Source organism: Haplochromis burtoni, unplaced genomic scaffold (genome assembly GCF_018398535.1).
Source record: "Haplochromis burtoni strain Fernald_Lab_line unplaced genomic scaffold, NCSU_Asbu1 Contig_27, whole genome shotgun sequence".
Lineage (NCBI taxonomy): Eukaryota > Metazoa > Chordata > Actinopteri > Cichliformes > Cichlidae > Haplochromis > Haplochromis burtoni.
This window is the reverse complement of record NW_024582388.1, coordinates 1793968-1809058: the sequence shown is the minus strand read 5'-3', so window position 1 is coordinate 1809058 and position 15091 is coordinate 1793968. Positions and strand designations below refer to the sequence as shown.

The 15091-nt window shown below is 40.2% G+C and overlaps 1 protein-coding gene across 2 annotated transcripts in view; it reads left to right on the top strand.

The window, feature by feature from the left end:
• Positions 1–15091, top strand: part of LOC102289753 (contactin-associated protein-like 4) — a 150548-nt gene that overhangs the window by 29942 nt on the left and 105515 nt on the right. For both annotated transcript variants that reach the window (XM_042219043.1, XM_005918035.3), the window contains exon 2: positions 5321–5431. In XM_042219043.1, the coding sequence (XP_042074977.1) occupies positions 5321–5431 (111 nt within the window). The remainder of the gene's footprint in view (positions 1–5320; positions 5432–15091) is intronic.

The window sequence follows — 15091 nt, the reverse complement described above, 5'->3', positions numbered from 1 at the left end:
TCGGTATTCAGGGTCCCCAGCTCAGTCACGGACTCTGTGGGCACTTTCTATTCAGTAAAGAAGTGGACAGTGCAGGTGAATGAGCCACTCTGTCTCTGGTATTAGTCTGTCATTTCAGGGGTGATAAAATGTATTTGCCTTATACCCTCCAGAGATATTTTCAAAATTTCCTTTAATGTTTTTTAATGCGGTCAAACTGACCATTTGTCACATTGGTGCAACGATAAAGTTGGCACTCTATGAATTGATGGATAGTGCAGACGCTGAGTGATGGGTGTCCAGGAGGTTTTTGACTGAACTGAAAGGATATTTCCCATCACTCAGAGTTCAATACATGCTTCCAGTTCTGGTGCTCAAGTTTTTGTTTTATCAAAGGCAAAGAATGCTTCTTTTTTTTGCCAGGAGATATTTCACTTAGCCGAAGATTGAAGAATTATCTTTTCTGTGTAAATTTATAATACTTTGATCATGAATAATGTTTTTGTGGTGATCTGAATGCCTAAAAGCATTATTATATTTTTTTTTTAGTCTAACACCCTTAAATGTGAAGCTTACACAAAGACAGGAGGTGTTTTCAGGAAGGTGCAGCAGTTTAATATTCAGAAAGGCTCTCTGTCCAACACAGCCAGGGTCAGTGTTGAGGTTCGTTGGCTACAGAGGCCAGCAGGTATTCAACATTTCGCTCCATTTTCCTCTGAGCTGTCTGTGTTTGTGCTCCACTAGTCACACTGTCAGGGACATCGGCTTTTAAATGCCACAGCTCCGCCGAGGAAAAGTGGCCCTGTGTTTTAAAACTCCACTGCTCTCTCTCGGCTGTTTCCTCAGCGAGGCTGTGCTCTCACCACACATTATCTCCTCAGGGATTACAGCACTCCGCGTTGGAGAGCCGTCCCTCTCATCTCACCTCTTCAGACTACTGTAATTCACCTGCTTTTCATACTGAGAGCTCCCCCACCACCCACAGTTATAAGTGTCAGTAAGGGCATAGCCTGGAGGAATAAAGACTATCAGGAGGAACTTCAGAGGACAAAAGAGCTGGACGCCTTCTGATGATTGTTGAGTAGCTGGATGGCATTTAAAATGCTAGAATTAAATATGTATGAGCCTCTGCTCCACTCTGGTAACTATAAAGTGCAGTATAACTGTGTTATATGGTCTGATGTTTAATGATAACTGCTGCAACACACTGTACTAAACAGAGTTCAGACTCGGTTAATACCCAATAATTTTACAATCAAATTACAGTGCCACTGAGGCCAAGCTGAAGGCTTTCTAATGTTAACAAGCAGCTGGACCAAATATTCATAGACATTTATCCCTCCACGTGGATATACACTCACCAACCACTTCATTAGGTACACCTGTTCAACTGCTCGCTGATGCAAATATCTATCAGCCAATCACATGGCAGCATCTCAGTGCATTTAGCTACATAGACATGGTCAAGATGAAGTATTGATGTTCAAACTGGGCATCAGAATGGGAAAGAAACATGATGTAAGTGACTTGCATGGTTGTTGGTGACTTACAGGCTGGTCTGAGTATTTCAGAAACTCCTGATCCTCTGGGATTTTCCCACACAATCATCTTTAGAGTTTAAAGAGAATAGTCTGACAAAAAGACAATATCCATTGATCAGCAATTCTCTGCATGAAAATGCCTTGTTGATGCCAGAGATCAGAGGAGACTGCTTTGATCTGATGTGAATAGTGACTCAAATAACCACTCATTGCAATCAAGGTGTGCAGAAGAGCATCTCTGAACGTGCAACACATTTAATCTTGAAGCAGATGAGCTACGGCAGCAGAAGATCATCCTGGGTGCCACTCCTGTCAGCCGAAAACTGGAAAATTAGTGCAGAATATGCAAGAATTTACTAAAAGTGATCAGTTGAAGACTGAAAAAACAAAACAATCTCTGCTTCGCCGTTCAGATGGTATGGTCAGAATTTGGGTTAAGTGAATAAACGTGCAACCATTCTGCCTTGTATCAAAAGTGCCAACTAAGCATCATTTAAATGCTACAGCCTACCTCAGTATTGTTTCTTAGCTTGTTGATGCCTTTGTTCACATCTTCTGATGGCTGCTTCCAGCAGGATATAATGCCATATCACAAACCTCAAAATATGTCAAAGTGATTTCTTGAACATGAGGTCACTGAGTTCATCGTACTTAAATAACCTCCATAGTCACTAGATCTCAATCCAGTAGAGCACGTCGGGATGCGGTGAAACAGGAGATTCACATTATGGTTGTACAAGCGACAAATTCGCAGCAGTGTCAGTCTGGACCAAAGTCTGTGAGTAATGTTTGCAGGACCTTGTTGAATCTCTGCCACAAGGACTTAAACGAGCTCTGAAGCCAAAAGGGGTCCAACCCAGCACTAGCAAGGTGACTGTATAATTATAAGCTTTAATTCTTAGCTCCCCAGCTGTATTGTGAAACGTGTCTATCACAGCACTACACAAGAATTAGTATTTATTTGTATGTCTTTGCACGCCATCCTTTTTTTTTTGTTTCATTTTGTATCAGTTCCTTTAGGAAATATCAGACTTTTAATCTGTGAAATGACTCATTATGTTGAGCTGCTCTTTAACTTTATCTACAAACTGTTGCTGGGTGGATAGCATAGCAAAGTGTACAGATCTTTCTAGCTGAAAGCAGCTTGGAATTAAGGCTGATGATAGTCTTTATATTTTTATTAAATCAAACAAAAATTGTTATGATAGATTTCGATTGAATTTTGAGCAGTAGCTGCCCACTGTATTGCTTTTCACTGTACATTGCAGTGCTTTTGATGTTACAGGCAAATACTCCTTCCTATCCTAAGGAGGATTAAAATAGTATCAGCACATAAAATTGGCAGACAGAAAATGCTACATGCAGGTACTGGATGTGCTGCAGGAGACAGCTAATGCATAAGTAATGGTGAAGAAGCCTTTTGATCAAATATTCTGGGTATATATGTTGTAGTATACTCACCACTCTAAGCACTTTACACTATACACTTTACACTGTCACAAACTGTGATGGATATATCAACTGTTGCTTTTGGCACTTAGTATCTTGTCCAGGATCACTTTGACATGAAGTACTGTAGCTTGAGATTGAAGCATTGACCTTCTTATTAGTGGGCAACCCCCTCTACCACCTGAGTCACAGCTACCCCTCAGGGTTCCTATGTGAGACCATATTGGAGAAGACTGTTGACTGTTTCTGTATTCTCTTTAACAGAAGTGTAAAACGGTAAATCCTCAACTGACTTGTGGTGTGTTTGGAAGTACAGCTGTTGCTCATTGCATTTGTGTTTGAATCCTCTATCGTGTGTTGCAGTTTGGTTAAAACACCTGCCGAAGATATAGATTTAATAATATAAAAATCCAGTATTTTGAAGCATTCAAATGAGAAAAAATTACATTTAGACTATTATCTTGAGAGTGAATGCCACATTTGGGCTCTACAGTGTATTTAATTGTGTATCCAAATACTTGGCATCCTCAGTTACTAAATAAATATTCCAGGATTTCAGGGTTCAGTTTGTGAAGCATCGTCAGTGCTTTAAAATTTAAAATCCTGCTCTTTTCTAAACTGATACAAAATTTTCTTTAACTACAGGTAAATAGGCCAATGTTGTTGTTGGCTCTAGCTACAAATTTCATTTGAAAAGAGCTGCTGTAAATGGAATGGTATTCCTCTTTGAAATTATCGGGAGGCGGATGAAGACCTTGTGTTGTTGAGATGAAGTGCACTGATGTTGACAGAGTAATCGAAACTAAAGCCTTGCTGTCAGAGTTCTGGGCCCAGATCGGACTGCTGCGTGAATCATAGTAATTGGCTCTTGTCTCAGTGGTGGAGAACAACATCCATTAACGGAGAGGCTTTGGATGGAGGCGGTGATAGTTTGGCTTTAGCTTACAGTTTGCAGCTTGAGAGGAAAACTATGAATATTTATGGGGCTGGTGATCATGAATCCGTGTGTATATCTGTGGGATGTGATTATGCTGTGCAGACCAAAGACAATCAGATACAGTAAAACAAACATTCATTTGTATTCTGCCTTTACAAATGATTTCTCTATGTCATGTAGCTATAATAAATGAAAGAGAAAGCTGCTTTAATTTAAACAAAAAAGTGCTTGCTTTCTTTTTTTGTTTGTTTTTTTTAGAGACTGTGAGAGAGGCTCCAATTAAAATAAGAGTAATTAATGTTAATTACCGCATAATGTTCAATATATTATGTTTTGATTTCAGGGAATCATCCATAAACTAAATATGAGAAACATGTAAAGGTTTCCTCTGACAACACTTAATCATCCCCATCAGCATCCAGCCTATAATGACTCACTCAGGACGCCATTCATCTCCGCAACACGACATGATTGCAACGTTCATTTATCCATTGAGCCAGAATTACACCATTTACTCATCCAACTGGACATTATTACGCTGTTCATTCATCTAATATGGAGCCATTACAGCTGAAAGACCCGTTTCTACCTGGGGAACATTAAACCAGCTCCTGAATGATTAGACTCCTCTCTGACACTCATGTTGTTATATTCACAGGCTCAACACTTTAGTTGTCATTAGCGCCTCTTTAAGACTTTAGAATGAAACAATCAAAAGCTGTCCGAATAAACTTCTTTTATCTTAAAAAAGCTGATCATTTGCAGAGACGACGCTTTTACCTCTCAGCATCAGAGCACTCCCACCCTGCTGTTTATAACATTTCATCAGGTTTTCACTCAGGCTAAGAGATGGAGACTAATCCATTTCCAGCTGTGTCGGGTATTGTGATATTCTCATTGTGCTTTTTGCTGTTGATCTCTACTCTTTGAACCACTCAGCTTTTTTTCACTCAGATAAAAAGTTTGAATGCTTCCTTCTTCTTTTTTTTCTTGATTTTAAAGCTTAAAAAAGACATTCCCGCGTCAACCTACTGTTGTGAACTACTTAACTGTGCAGCGAGGAACTGTAGCTGACATTAACCCTGCAATTCAAAAATAACACATCCACTGCTCCTCTCTGCTTATTAGGGCTAAAACTGGCACTGAAGCCCAGTAACAGATTTCTTGAGCTAAGAGTGCTCTTACTCAGGATGTGTCATAGCTGTGTTCAACTATGCTTACTTCTCTCAGACTTTTAATTTTGTTTTGTTCACTCTAGGAATATTTTGAGGAGGCTATATCTGTGTGGAGATGTTGAAACAAATGTAATTATAGACCCTCAAAAAGCACAGCAGTGCACATGCTGACATTTACATGTAAATGTCAAAATCTGAAGGACATTCATTATGCTTTATGTTTTGATATTTCTCGACAGAGGTGTGTGACAGCGCACTGGTCTCCAATCTGCCGCCATCTTCCTTCCGAAGCTCTTCCCAGCTGTCCAGCAGCCACGCCCCGGGTTTCGCCAAACTCAACAAAAGAGAAGGTGAGGAACAGATTCTGCTGCTTCCAAACAAAAGTACCTAACTAGTATTAAAATATATTTGATGATCTGAAACATGTAGGGGCGATTGTGGCTCAAGAGTTGGGAGTTTGCCTTGTAATCGGAAGGTTGCCGGTTCGAGCCCCGGCTTGGACAGTCTCGGTCGTTGTGTCCTTGGGCAAGACACTTCACCCGTTGCCTACTGGTGGTGGTCAGAGGGCCCGGTGGCGCCAGTGTCCGGCAGCCTCGCCTCTGTCAGTGCGCCCCAGGGTGGCTGTGGCTACAATGTAGCTTGCCATCACCAGTGTGTGAATGTGTGCGTGAATGGGTGGATGACTGGATATGTAAAGCGCTTTGGGGTCCTTAGGGACTAGTAAAGCGCTATATAAATACAGGCCATTTACCATTTACCATGTAAGTGTACCAAATATGCAAATAGTGTTTGTGCCTTTGGCATGGTTTGGGGAAAAAATAGGATTATGGATTAACTATTAGTTGGAATGGTGATACGTTCTTTTAATTTGGACCTGAATGTTTTTAACTGGGAAAAAAATGCAAGCTTGAACAACACAGCGTGTTAGTATGTGAGGCTTACAGTAAACAAGAAGGTGCCAGTCTGATCTTAGGGGAAAAAATCTACTTCTGTAATTTGTATCTGAGCAATCTGTAGGAGTACTCTGTCAACACGCTGCACGCTCTATATTAAATGCTAAATTGTTTTAGCATCAATTATAATAGAGCGTGACTCATTAAATCTGAATTTGACTTTCTACTCTGCTTGGTAGTAAAGAAATGAGCAGGCGTTGCAGTGACACTTCAGGCCGTGTATTAAAGACTGTAAGAGCTAATTTTTCATTGTTGCCCTTTGCTGGCATTTGATGTTCAAAAGCCACCCTGCTGTAATGGAACTGACATTTCGTGGTCTTTCATTAACTAGAGATGCAAAGATGACAGAGACAAGATTTCAAAGACTTGTGAACATTTAAAACTCTTAAAACTAATATTAAAAGTAACCTGAGACCATTTTATATTACCCATAAAGAAGATTATACTTACTGCTGATTGATTAAAGGCACTGCATGTTAGGATGTGAAGCAGTTAGAAATAAAAGCTATATTACATAAGAGCCTGTAGACTGTTGACTTGATTTATAATACTACATTAAGTCTCTGATCCAGACTACAGCATATACAGACCTGCACCTTCTCAGAAATATAACTACACACTACAATAACCAGACTTCAGTGACAATGGCAGGTCTGTTTGGGAGTAATATGTCTTGTAAACATAGCATATTGATTAGCACAAGGATGATACCTCAGTGAAACAACATGTAATAGGCTGTAATTGTCTCTTGCTTGCTCATTATGCTAATGCAGTAGCCAGTATTCTTCCAGAGTAGACATAAGCAGTTTTTCTCCTTTTCAAAGCTGTGACAGTATGTAAATAGATTCAGACTTCCTGAAGGCTTCCATCTTTCCTGTGCTTCAGTAGGTGGTTTTTTTATATATTGTGTGCTGTTTGTGTTTAAGATTTATTAGTTCCAAATCCAGTATGAACAGCTCAGTTTGCCTTGTGATTGCAGAGCAACACAGACCCAACACTACACAAGTATTATTAATGCAAACATCTACATCGCCCTATACTTTACAGATTCAACACAGTGCTGTAAATCATGCCTTACCCAGTAAGACACCGGGTGTGTCTCCAGTGCAGGTTTGTTACAGCCTTCACATGGGTTCAAATTACACAGGAAGTGAAGCATTTAGTGTGCGCTGAGCACTTTACTCTGATAATCGACCAAGTTCTCTATCCATTCCTGTGTCTGACTTCCTGGTATCTTCATCTACTTGCTGGCACTTACACTTGCTAGCACCTACATAATACCAGTGTGCACAAGCAACCCACAAGCAAGTATCGGCCAGCGTTGTCATTATTTACAAGGATTCAGGATTCATGCAGAGAAGCGCAGCTTAATAGCTACCATTAACTAAAACAACACAAGTTTGTTTTTTGTTTTTTTCAGAGTGTAAATGCACTATCCATTGCATCTGTCTCATTTGATGGCGTTTACACAGTTATCGTTAACATGAGCTGAGTTTGCAACTGGAATTGTTTCAGCTGTCTTATATGTTGCACAGTATACGATTCGTTTTTTATTTCCTTGAAATCCAAGTGAAATGTCTTGTTTCCATGTTTTGTAGTTATGTTAAACAGTAGTAAAAAGAGAAGACAGAGAAGAGATAGAATGTGCCTCCAGGATTTTATATATTGAGTAATTTCTCACATAAATCCTCTCACTGCTGCCATCAATATCACAGACACTTTGTGCTGTATATTTATGCAGTATATACTGTATATATTAAAAAAATCTCAGTGGTACACAGGCATAAATATTCATTTCTGTACTGTGGGAAAAAATCAAGGTTGGAAGACCAAGGCAACTGTAATATTTTTAGCTCAATCGGCCACCGATGATCTTATGCTGTGGTGAAGTGTCTATCGTGCATCTACCCACAGTTTCACTCCTCCTGGAATGATCGGATTTTGGTGAAAGTTTCAGACGGTCACCTGATGGATCTTCATCAAAAGTCTGCCCAAGGTCAAGGTCATGTTTGCTATTCTCTGTGAACTTTAGTTCTCATTAGTTTGTATAGTACTGCTAACCGATGACAAGAAAACTGGTCACTTTTCTTTTCACGTTACAATAACCGATGTGCACCTGTGTTTCAGATGCACCTGATTTTGGGGTCATGTTGAAAATTTGTGGCACGAGTTGTTTGTTGTCATTTTGAATATATAGGTTAAAGATTAAGTCTGAAGAAAAATGTGTATAGTTTTATTCCTCAAAATCAGTATTTTTCTTCAAACTCGTGTCCTTACCTTTATCAAGGTTCGGACAGGATCTCACTGAGCATGTGCAGAGTCAGGTTTCGGACTCAAGCTTGTTTACTGAAATTAGATTGAAATTTGTAGTCTTACAAAAATATGACAATTGTTAGAATTGCCCCCAGCCGACCCATACATTTTAAATTTGCCACAGAGGAGAGCATTATAGGACAAAATAACTTCCTCAGGCTGCCAGTTCATTAAATTTACATGAATATAAAAACATGATGTTGATGCTATAACCCTGCACTAAAATAATCCAGGTACAATCAACAGACTCAGAATAAACTCTACATTCTTTAAGTAGTACAGTGTATCCACAGGGGTTGCCGTTAATGTGTGAAGGAAAATCTGTAGAAACAGATCATTTAAACATGAAAGAACTCCTGGGCTATAATAGAGTACCAGCTGAGATCCCACAGCAACATCTGGTTTAATGTCCTAACAAATAATTTCAAGACAGCGGTAACCTTCATGCATTTATTTTTCCTAATCTTGCTCTAGTATGTTGCCAGTAGATAAGGAAGTTCTTGGTTCGGGATCCCAGGGAGCATTCCCAGCTGTTTGCCGAGGAAATCGATGAATAAATGAATGTCTCCGACTCATTTCCATCTCTGCTGCAAACTCTGCTTCCTCTGGTTGTTCTCTAAGGAGCCGCTTCACTCTCACTTCATTTATCCACTAAGTGAACACCGATTATCAGGCTTTAAATATGACCTACACGGCACACCATAACAAGAAATCTATAATGTTTCACTCATTCAAACTTTATTGTTATTGATGAGCAGTGAAGATCATGAACATGTGTTATATGTGATGAGATTATTCACTTTAAATGGAATAACTATAGATTACAATTCTATTTTTCATGATATACCAAGTGCATTTATACATCAAAAAAATGTGAATACGAGCAGAGCAGCCTCAGAACAGAAGATTGTAGTGATTCTTTAATCATGGGAGGTCTATGTTCGCTGATAGCAAACAAAAACAATTTTTTTGGCTTCCTTTAACCACTGAACCAGTTTTGAATTACAGCCTTTTGTTTGACAGAAACTGTGATCTTCAAAGATCAGTTATTTTCCCTGCCAGGGACAGTGGTGCTTTGAGCTAAAAACTGGCATATTAACATGTTCAAATACAAAATGTTAATATGTTGAAGCTTAGCGGAGGATTGTAGGTGTGCATGTTCAAGTAACTACATTGAAGTTGAAGTTGCTGTTATCATTTTTTGAGTGCAATTCTGTATTTTTTATGAGACTAATTTGTACTAAATTATAAAGTAATAAATCCTCTATGTCTGTGTATAAACCTCAGTGTCGATCAAGTAGTTGCCAAAGATTTTATTATAAACGATTAAATAACTGCTGAAGGATTGCAGACAAAAATTGTAGACCAAATAACATAAAGAAATTGTGGATTTAAGTCTCTAAGTGCTCAGACACCATAAAGTTGGCTACAAAAATCACGTTTCAGGTGGCCCAATTTTCTTGTGAATCTAAACTTTGATTTTGTGGCAGAGGTGTGGTCCCTGGCTCAGTTGCAGGGGAGGGGTGGTGCAGTGAGCTCAAGGGGGCGGTGGCAGGGAGGCAGGTCCGGTCAGGTCTGGTCAGGTGGTGATGATCTTCCTAACGAAGAGTCTTCGTTTTACAGTGAAGCTGGGGACCGGAGAGGAAGGAGTATGTGCTGGAGACCAGCTGCAAAGTTGGTGAATTGGGTGTCGAACCGAAGGCAACTGCATTTGGGAAATTGCAATAAACAAAGTGATCACAATAACAGTGTGTCGGACTTTACAGATTTGTTTTTCAAACTTTCACTAAATACTCACTGAAAAATGATACTGATTGGACTTTGGTGGTCAATAATTAAGGTCACTGTGACCAGAAACATGTTTTTGGAATTAAGGTTGAAGTCCAAGTTACTTTATTTCTACCCGTCAACAGATTGAGTGAGTCATCCATCCTCGCCAGTATTTCCAGTAAAAATGGAGACAATAAAGAATCATAATACAAAATACTGAAGAATTAAATAAATTACAGAGAATGTAGCATGGCAACGTTATGATTTGTTCATCTTTTTAAACTGTGCTGATCTGTATTTCTCCAGAAGGAAGAAAGTGGAAGTCATTATATGTAAAGGGTGAGAGAAAGTAAAACCAAACCAGCTGAGAACTTCGAGGTTCACCACTCACCTCAGTCTGGAAATATTGCACATTTATGTAAACCACAGCTTGATATTTTACTGATGCACGCAAGGAATGAATGGACTGTTTGTATATGGCTTTATACTATTCTTCACATATATGGAAGACCTAAGGAAGAATCTGATGATAATGAGGATGCTAATAGAGATCCAGAGGAACCACTCAAAGTACTTTATACCGCAAGCAAATTTGTACATAGAGCTCTTCTCCCAGCACAAGCAGATAACAGATGTCTTACCCAGGACTGGAGGGTTTAAAGCAATAAGTGGATGACCCTCTCCGCCTCTTCAGCCACAGCAGCCATACAACAACAAGGCAGCAACACTGGGATTTGCAAATGAAAGACAAAAAAACAAAATCCCAAAGTCATTTATAAAGGAAACAAAAATATCCTTTTAAGCCAGACATTTTATGAAACAAAGCACCTTCCCTTTGCATTCACACATTCACCTGAGGGCCTGACAATGTACTTGGGACTTTAACCTGATGTAGCTGATCACATTGGAGGTCTGAAGGGGACACCAGAAGTGGATAAAAACCCTTTTATAGTCTATTGATTGGAGATGAATGGCCTATTAACAGAAACCTGGAGGATGAATGACTCAACTATTTCAGTTTCCCCACTGGCTACTGTTATCCTTCATTTATCTTTCCTTTCTCTGCCGCTCACTCTCTCCTTCTCTTCGTGATGTCCCATTTTTCTTTCCATATATCTTGCCCATCCCACCTCATCCTTTCGCTGAATTGCCCCTGTCCATCTTCTGCTTCATCTGCATTACATTTTATTTTCACTGGTAAGAAGTCATTTAGCCATCTCGGTCTTCTTGCCAAATGTTAATAGCAGTCTTCATGTTTAAACATTTTCTTTCTTCTGTAGGCGCCGCTGACAGTTATCAGTGACGCCACTGCAATTATGCTGAAATTGACTTGAAAAGAATTATTGTGCCACGGTAATCATTTTCCCAAAGGGTTGGATTTGAAGGCAGAATTAAACTTTAATTGGAATCTGTAAATTGGAACTATGTAAGAGCAGCCAACTAATCAGGTATTGATTTTCATATTCAGTTACGCTCTGCGGTTTCCAAAAAGTTGTTATTTCTAAAATAGTATTACTTAAGTATCTGTTTTTTTCCCTGCATGTAATTATATTTGCAGCAGTCCAAGCTCATGTTTCTAGTCTGAATAATTCATAAATCCCCCAAATTTACATGATGCTGGATCTTTTGAAAGTAATCTTCTTGTTTCCATAAATTGCAAAAACAGCAATATTATCACAAAGGTCGGAACAGATTCATTAATTAGTTAATTAGTTTGGACACCTGACATTTATCAAGTCAACTGCAAGTGTCAAAAACCCCACGAACACTTTGATTAGTTTGAAACTATTTCAGCAAATTCTGCAAATTGAGATTTTTACACTCTAAAATAAGATGTATTACTTTCTTCATGGGCTCTTTTTGTAGCATCTCATATGGATGAATCTTTCCTGCTTCTCCTGCAGAGGACCTGCAGTATTCCTCAGCCTGCTGCTGCTGTCAGTGCCGCATCGAGCTCATTGGCCTCCTGGTGGACTTTCTGTCCGACTGACATGTTATCAGGCTGCTGAAATTACCCTCCAGACTTGGTATTCTCATGCAAATGACCAGTGCTCATTCTGGGTCGGGTGCTTGTATCAATCTGTTACATGTCTTTCCAGCTGCTTTCCTATCCCTTTAAGCTGCCTGTCTCTCTCTACCATTTCCTGTCTCAGTTTTTTTAATTGTCTGTCTTTCAGTTCCTTTTATTTCTTCCTCTGGTCATTGCCTCTGTTCTGTTCCACTCAGTCTGCCTGCCTGTAGCTGCATGATCATGTATTAGCGCACAATTGAAGGTGAAATAGTAATTTGTTTATACTCATTCACCAACGTTGTACTTGGCAGCTTCCAATATTGTTTCATAATTAATATTAGACAAAGACTTCATTTGCCCTCGGGCAGCTAATTATGAAAAACACCTCATTTTCTCTCCATTCAGTGCTGAATTGTATGTCATGCGCTCCAGAATCCATCCATCTACCCACCCATTTTCTTAACTGCTTATCTAATTCAGGATTGTGGGGGTGTGGGACGTAACACAGAGAGACGGACAAGCAGTTGCACTCCCATTCACTTCTACAGCTGTCACCAAGTGGCTTGTCTTGGACTGCAGGAGGTTCTTAGAGCATGACACTCACAGTGGTGCAGTGGTTACTACTGTCACCTCACAGCAAGCGGGTTCTGGGGTCAAATCCACCGCCTTCAGGCTTTCTGTGTGGAGTTGAGACACCAGACTGAAATGGCCTAAATGTTATCATTCAGTACCGAAGATTGGAAATTCAGGTGTAGGTTTCGTTTCTAAAATTCAAAGTGCCTTAAATCATTTCTTCTGGAATGGCCAGCAGATCCACTAGTTCCAAAGGTTCTGCGTCTATAAGAGTCTGTGGGAAAATGGTAATGGTGATCTAAAATTTGACCCCTAAAGGCCATCATGATAAATCTGGGTGGGAATGAAGAAATGCACTTGGCTCTCCCAAATTTCCATCACTGAAGAGTCCTTGAGCTGCTCAGCAGCCCAAAGGTTAAACTGTTTTGGGAAGTTCCCAAGGGTGGACTTGCCAGTGTGGTAAGAGTATTCCTTGAAAAGACAACTGTCAGTAAAACTATCTGAAAAGTTGAAACAGGTGTAACGTTAATCACTGTTTATTTGACTTTTGGATAAACATCCAAAACAGATCTTGGCAAAATAACAATGTATGCAGCGCAGCGTGACTCTGCCCCGATTCGTCGGGCTACATTCATAATTTCATCCTCTGTTTGGCCGTAAAGGCTGTGATATCACACTCCTGACCTCCATTAACCTTTAGCTCTTTTTGTAGATGGTCAGATCAGGTATGCTGACAGACAGTGGGGGAGAAAGAATCCAAAACGATCTCTTTGATTTAAAGCGACAGCCGTGACGCAAAGTGTTCAGACCATCCACCATCACTTCACCTCCATTGTATTAGCTGCAGTTACTGTGACAGGGTGGATACAATAAATCTTTGTAACGCCTCTTAGCCTCTCAGTCATTTTGCTTTAATCTCTTTCTCCTTTTCTCCACAGTCTTATCTTTATGAGCAAAGGTCAGAGTGTCTGCTCTTTTCTGTTCTGCTGTCACTGGACACGTCTGTTAGTCAAGTTCTTAGCTCTGGCCTTTAAAGATCAGACTGGACCTGCCACCAGACCGGCACGGATTTCCTTTCACCGTTTAGTTTTTTTCCCATCAGTCTGCCCCCACATTGTTCTGCATTATTTTAAAATGATAAACAAAATAAATAGTTGTTTCAACTGCTGTTTCCCATTTGAACTTCTTTACCTCGAAAACTGTCCCTACTGACAACCTGTACAGTTCAGGTTGTCAGTAGGGACAGTTTTCAAAATATTGAAAACCGCAGAACTTGCTGGAGAGTTTATATAACTTGTCTGGCCCGGGAGCATCTTTGAGTCCACTGGGAGGAACTTGTAAGCATTGCTAGGCAAACTGACGTCTGAAATACCCCGCTAAACCTGCTTCCACTTTGACCCAGCTCCGGCTCCCAAAAATTGGACAGAAACATTCAAATCCGTCATGTTTTTCGAAGCTTTATAATCTCTTTTGTGAAAATGAAGGTCTCAGGGAAAGACTATAAAAGCACAGGAGAAAATGCAAACTCCACAAAGCAAGGCCCTGCACAAATTATGCTCAAGAACCTCGTTTTGAAGGAACCAGTGAGTAACAGTGCTGCCTATGGTCTGCATTCATTCTCAGATGATGGCACAAACTGTCTGCAGAGCTGACAAGTGGAAGCAGCAAGCTAAATCTAATGGGCCAAACTGATAACATATGACTTCAAACCACCTGATATCACCTGGAAATGAGACAGTCAGTGTGATCCGTTGTTCTTTTGTTGTTTTAGGCCATGGCAAGATGCAAGTATTTGTCTAGGATACTCGATGAGCCTTTAGCTGGAATTTGTGATGTGTTTTGTTATGCCAAAGCTTCTGTCACTGGTTCTTACTGCTTTAATTCCTTTATTCATGATGCAGGTCGCTCTAAGCCATAATTGGCTAGGATACGGTGTTCGGTGACACAGCAGGTTTTTAAGGAAACATAATCACCAAATCTTACAAGTGGCCATCTGGAATGACACCGGTGTTCTGTAATCTGATCTTGATGGTCTAGATTTTGTCATAGGGCTGCAAGAGGAGGTCCTGCAGCTATTTAGCTTTGTGCAAGCTTTTGCCTTTTAGCCTGCCTGCACAGCAGCATTTTGAGAGAATAATTGGCTCCAAGCTGATAAAAGAAAATGAGAGATGGCTGCGAGCGTGTTTATGTTCTCCACGGCTTTCTGACACGCAGCATGGGCGTGTTAGCTTGTGAGCTCAGTGGGACTCTGGTCAGCAGCCTCCTTCTTCAGAATTCGTCCATCTGGTGTTTGAGCTCCACACGTGCAACCCCACACACACACACACACACACACACACACACACACACACACACACACACACACACACACACACACACACACACACACA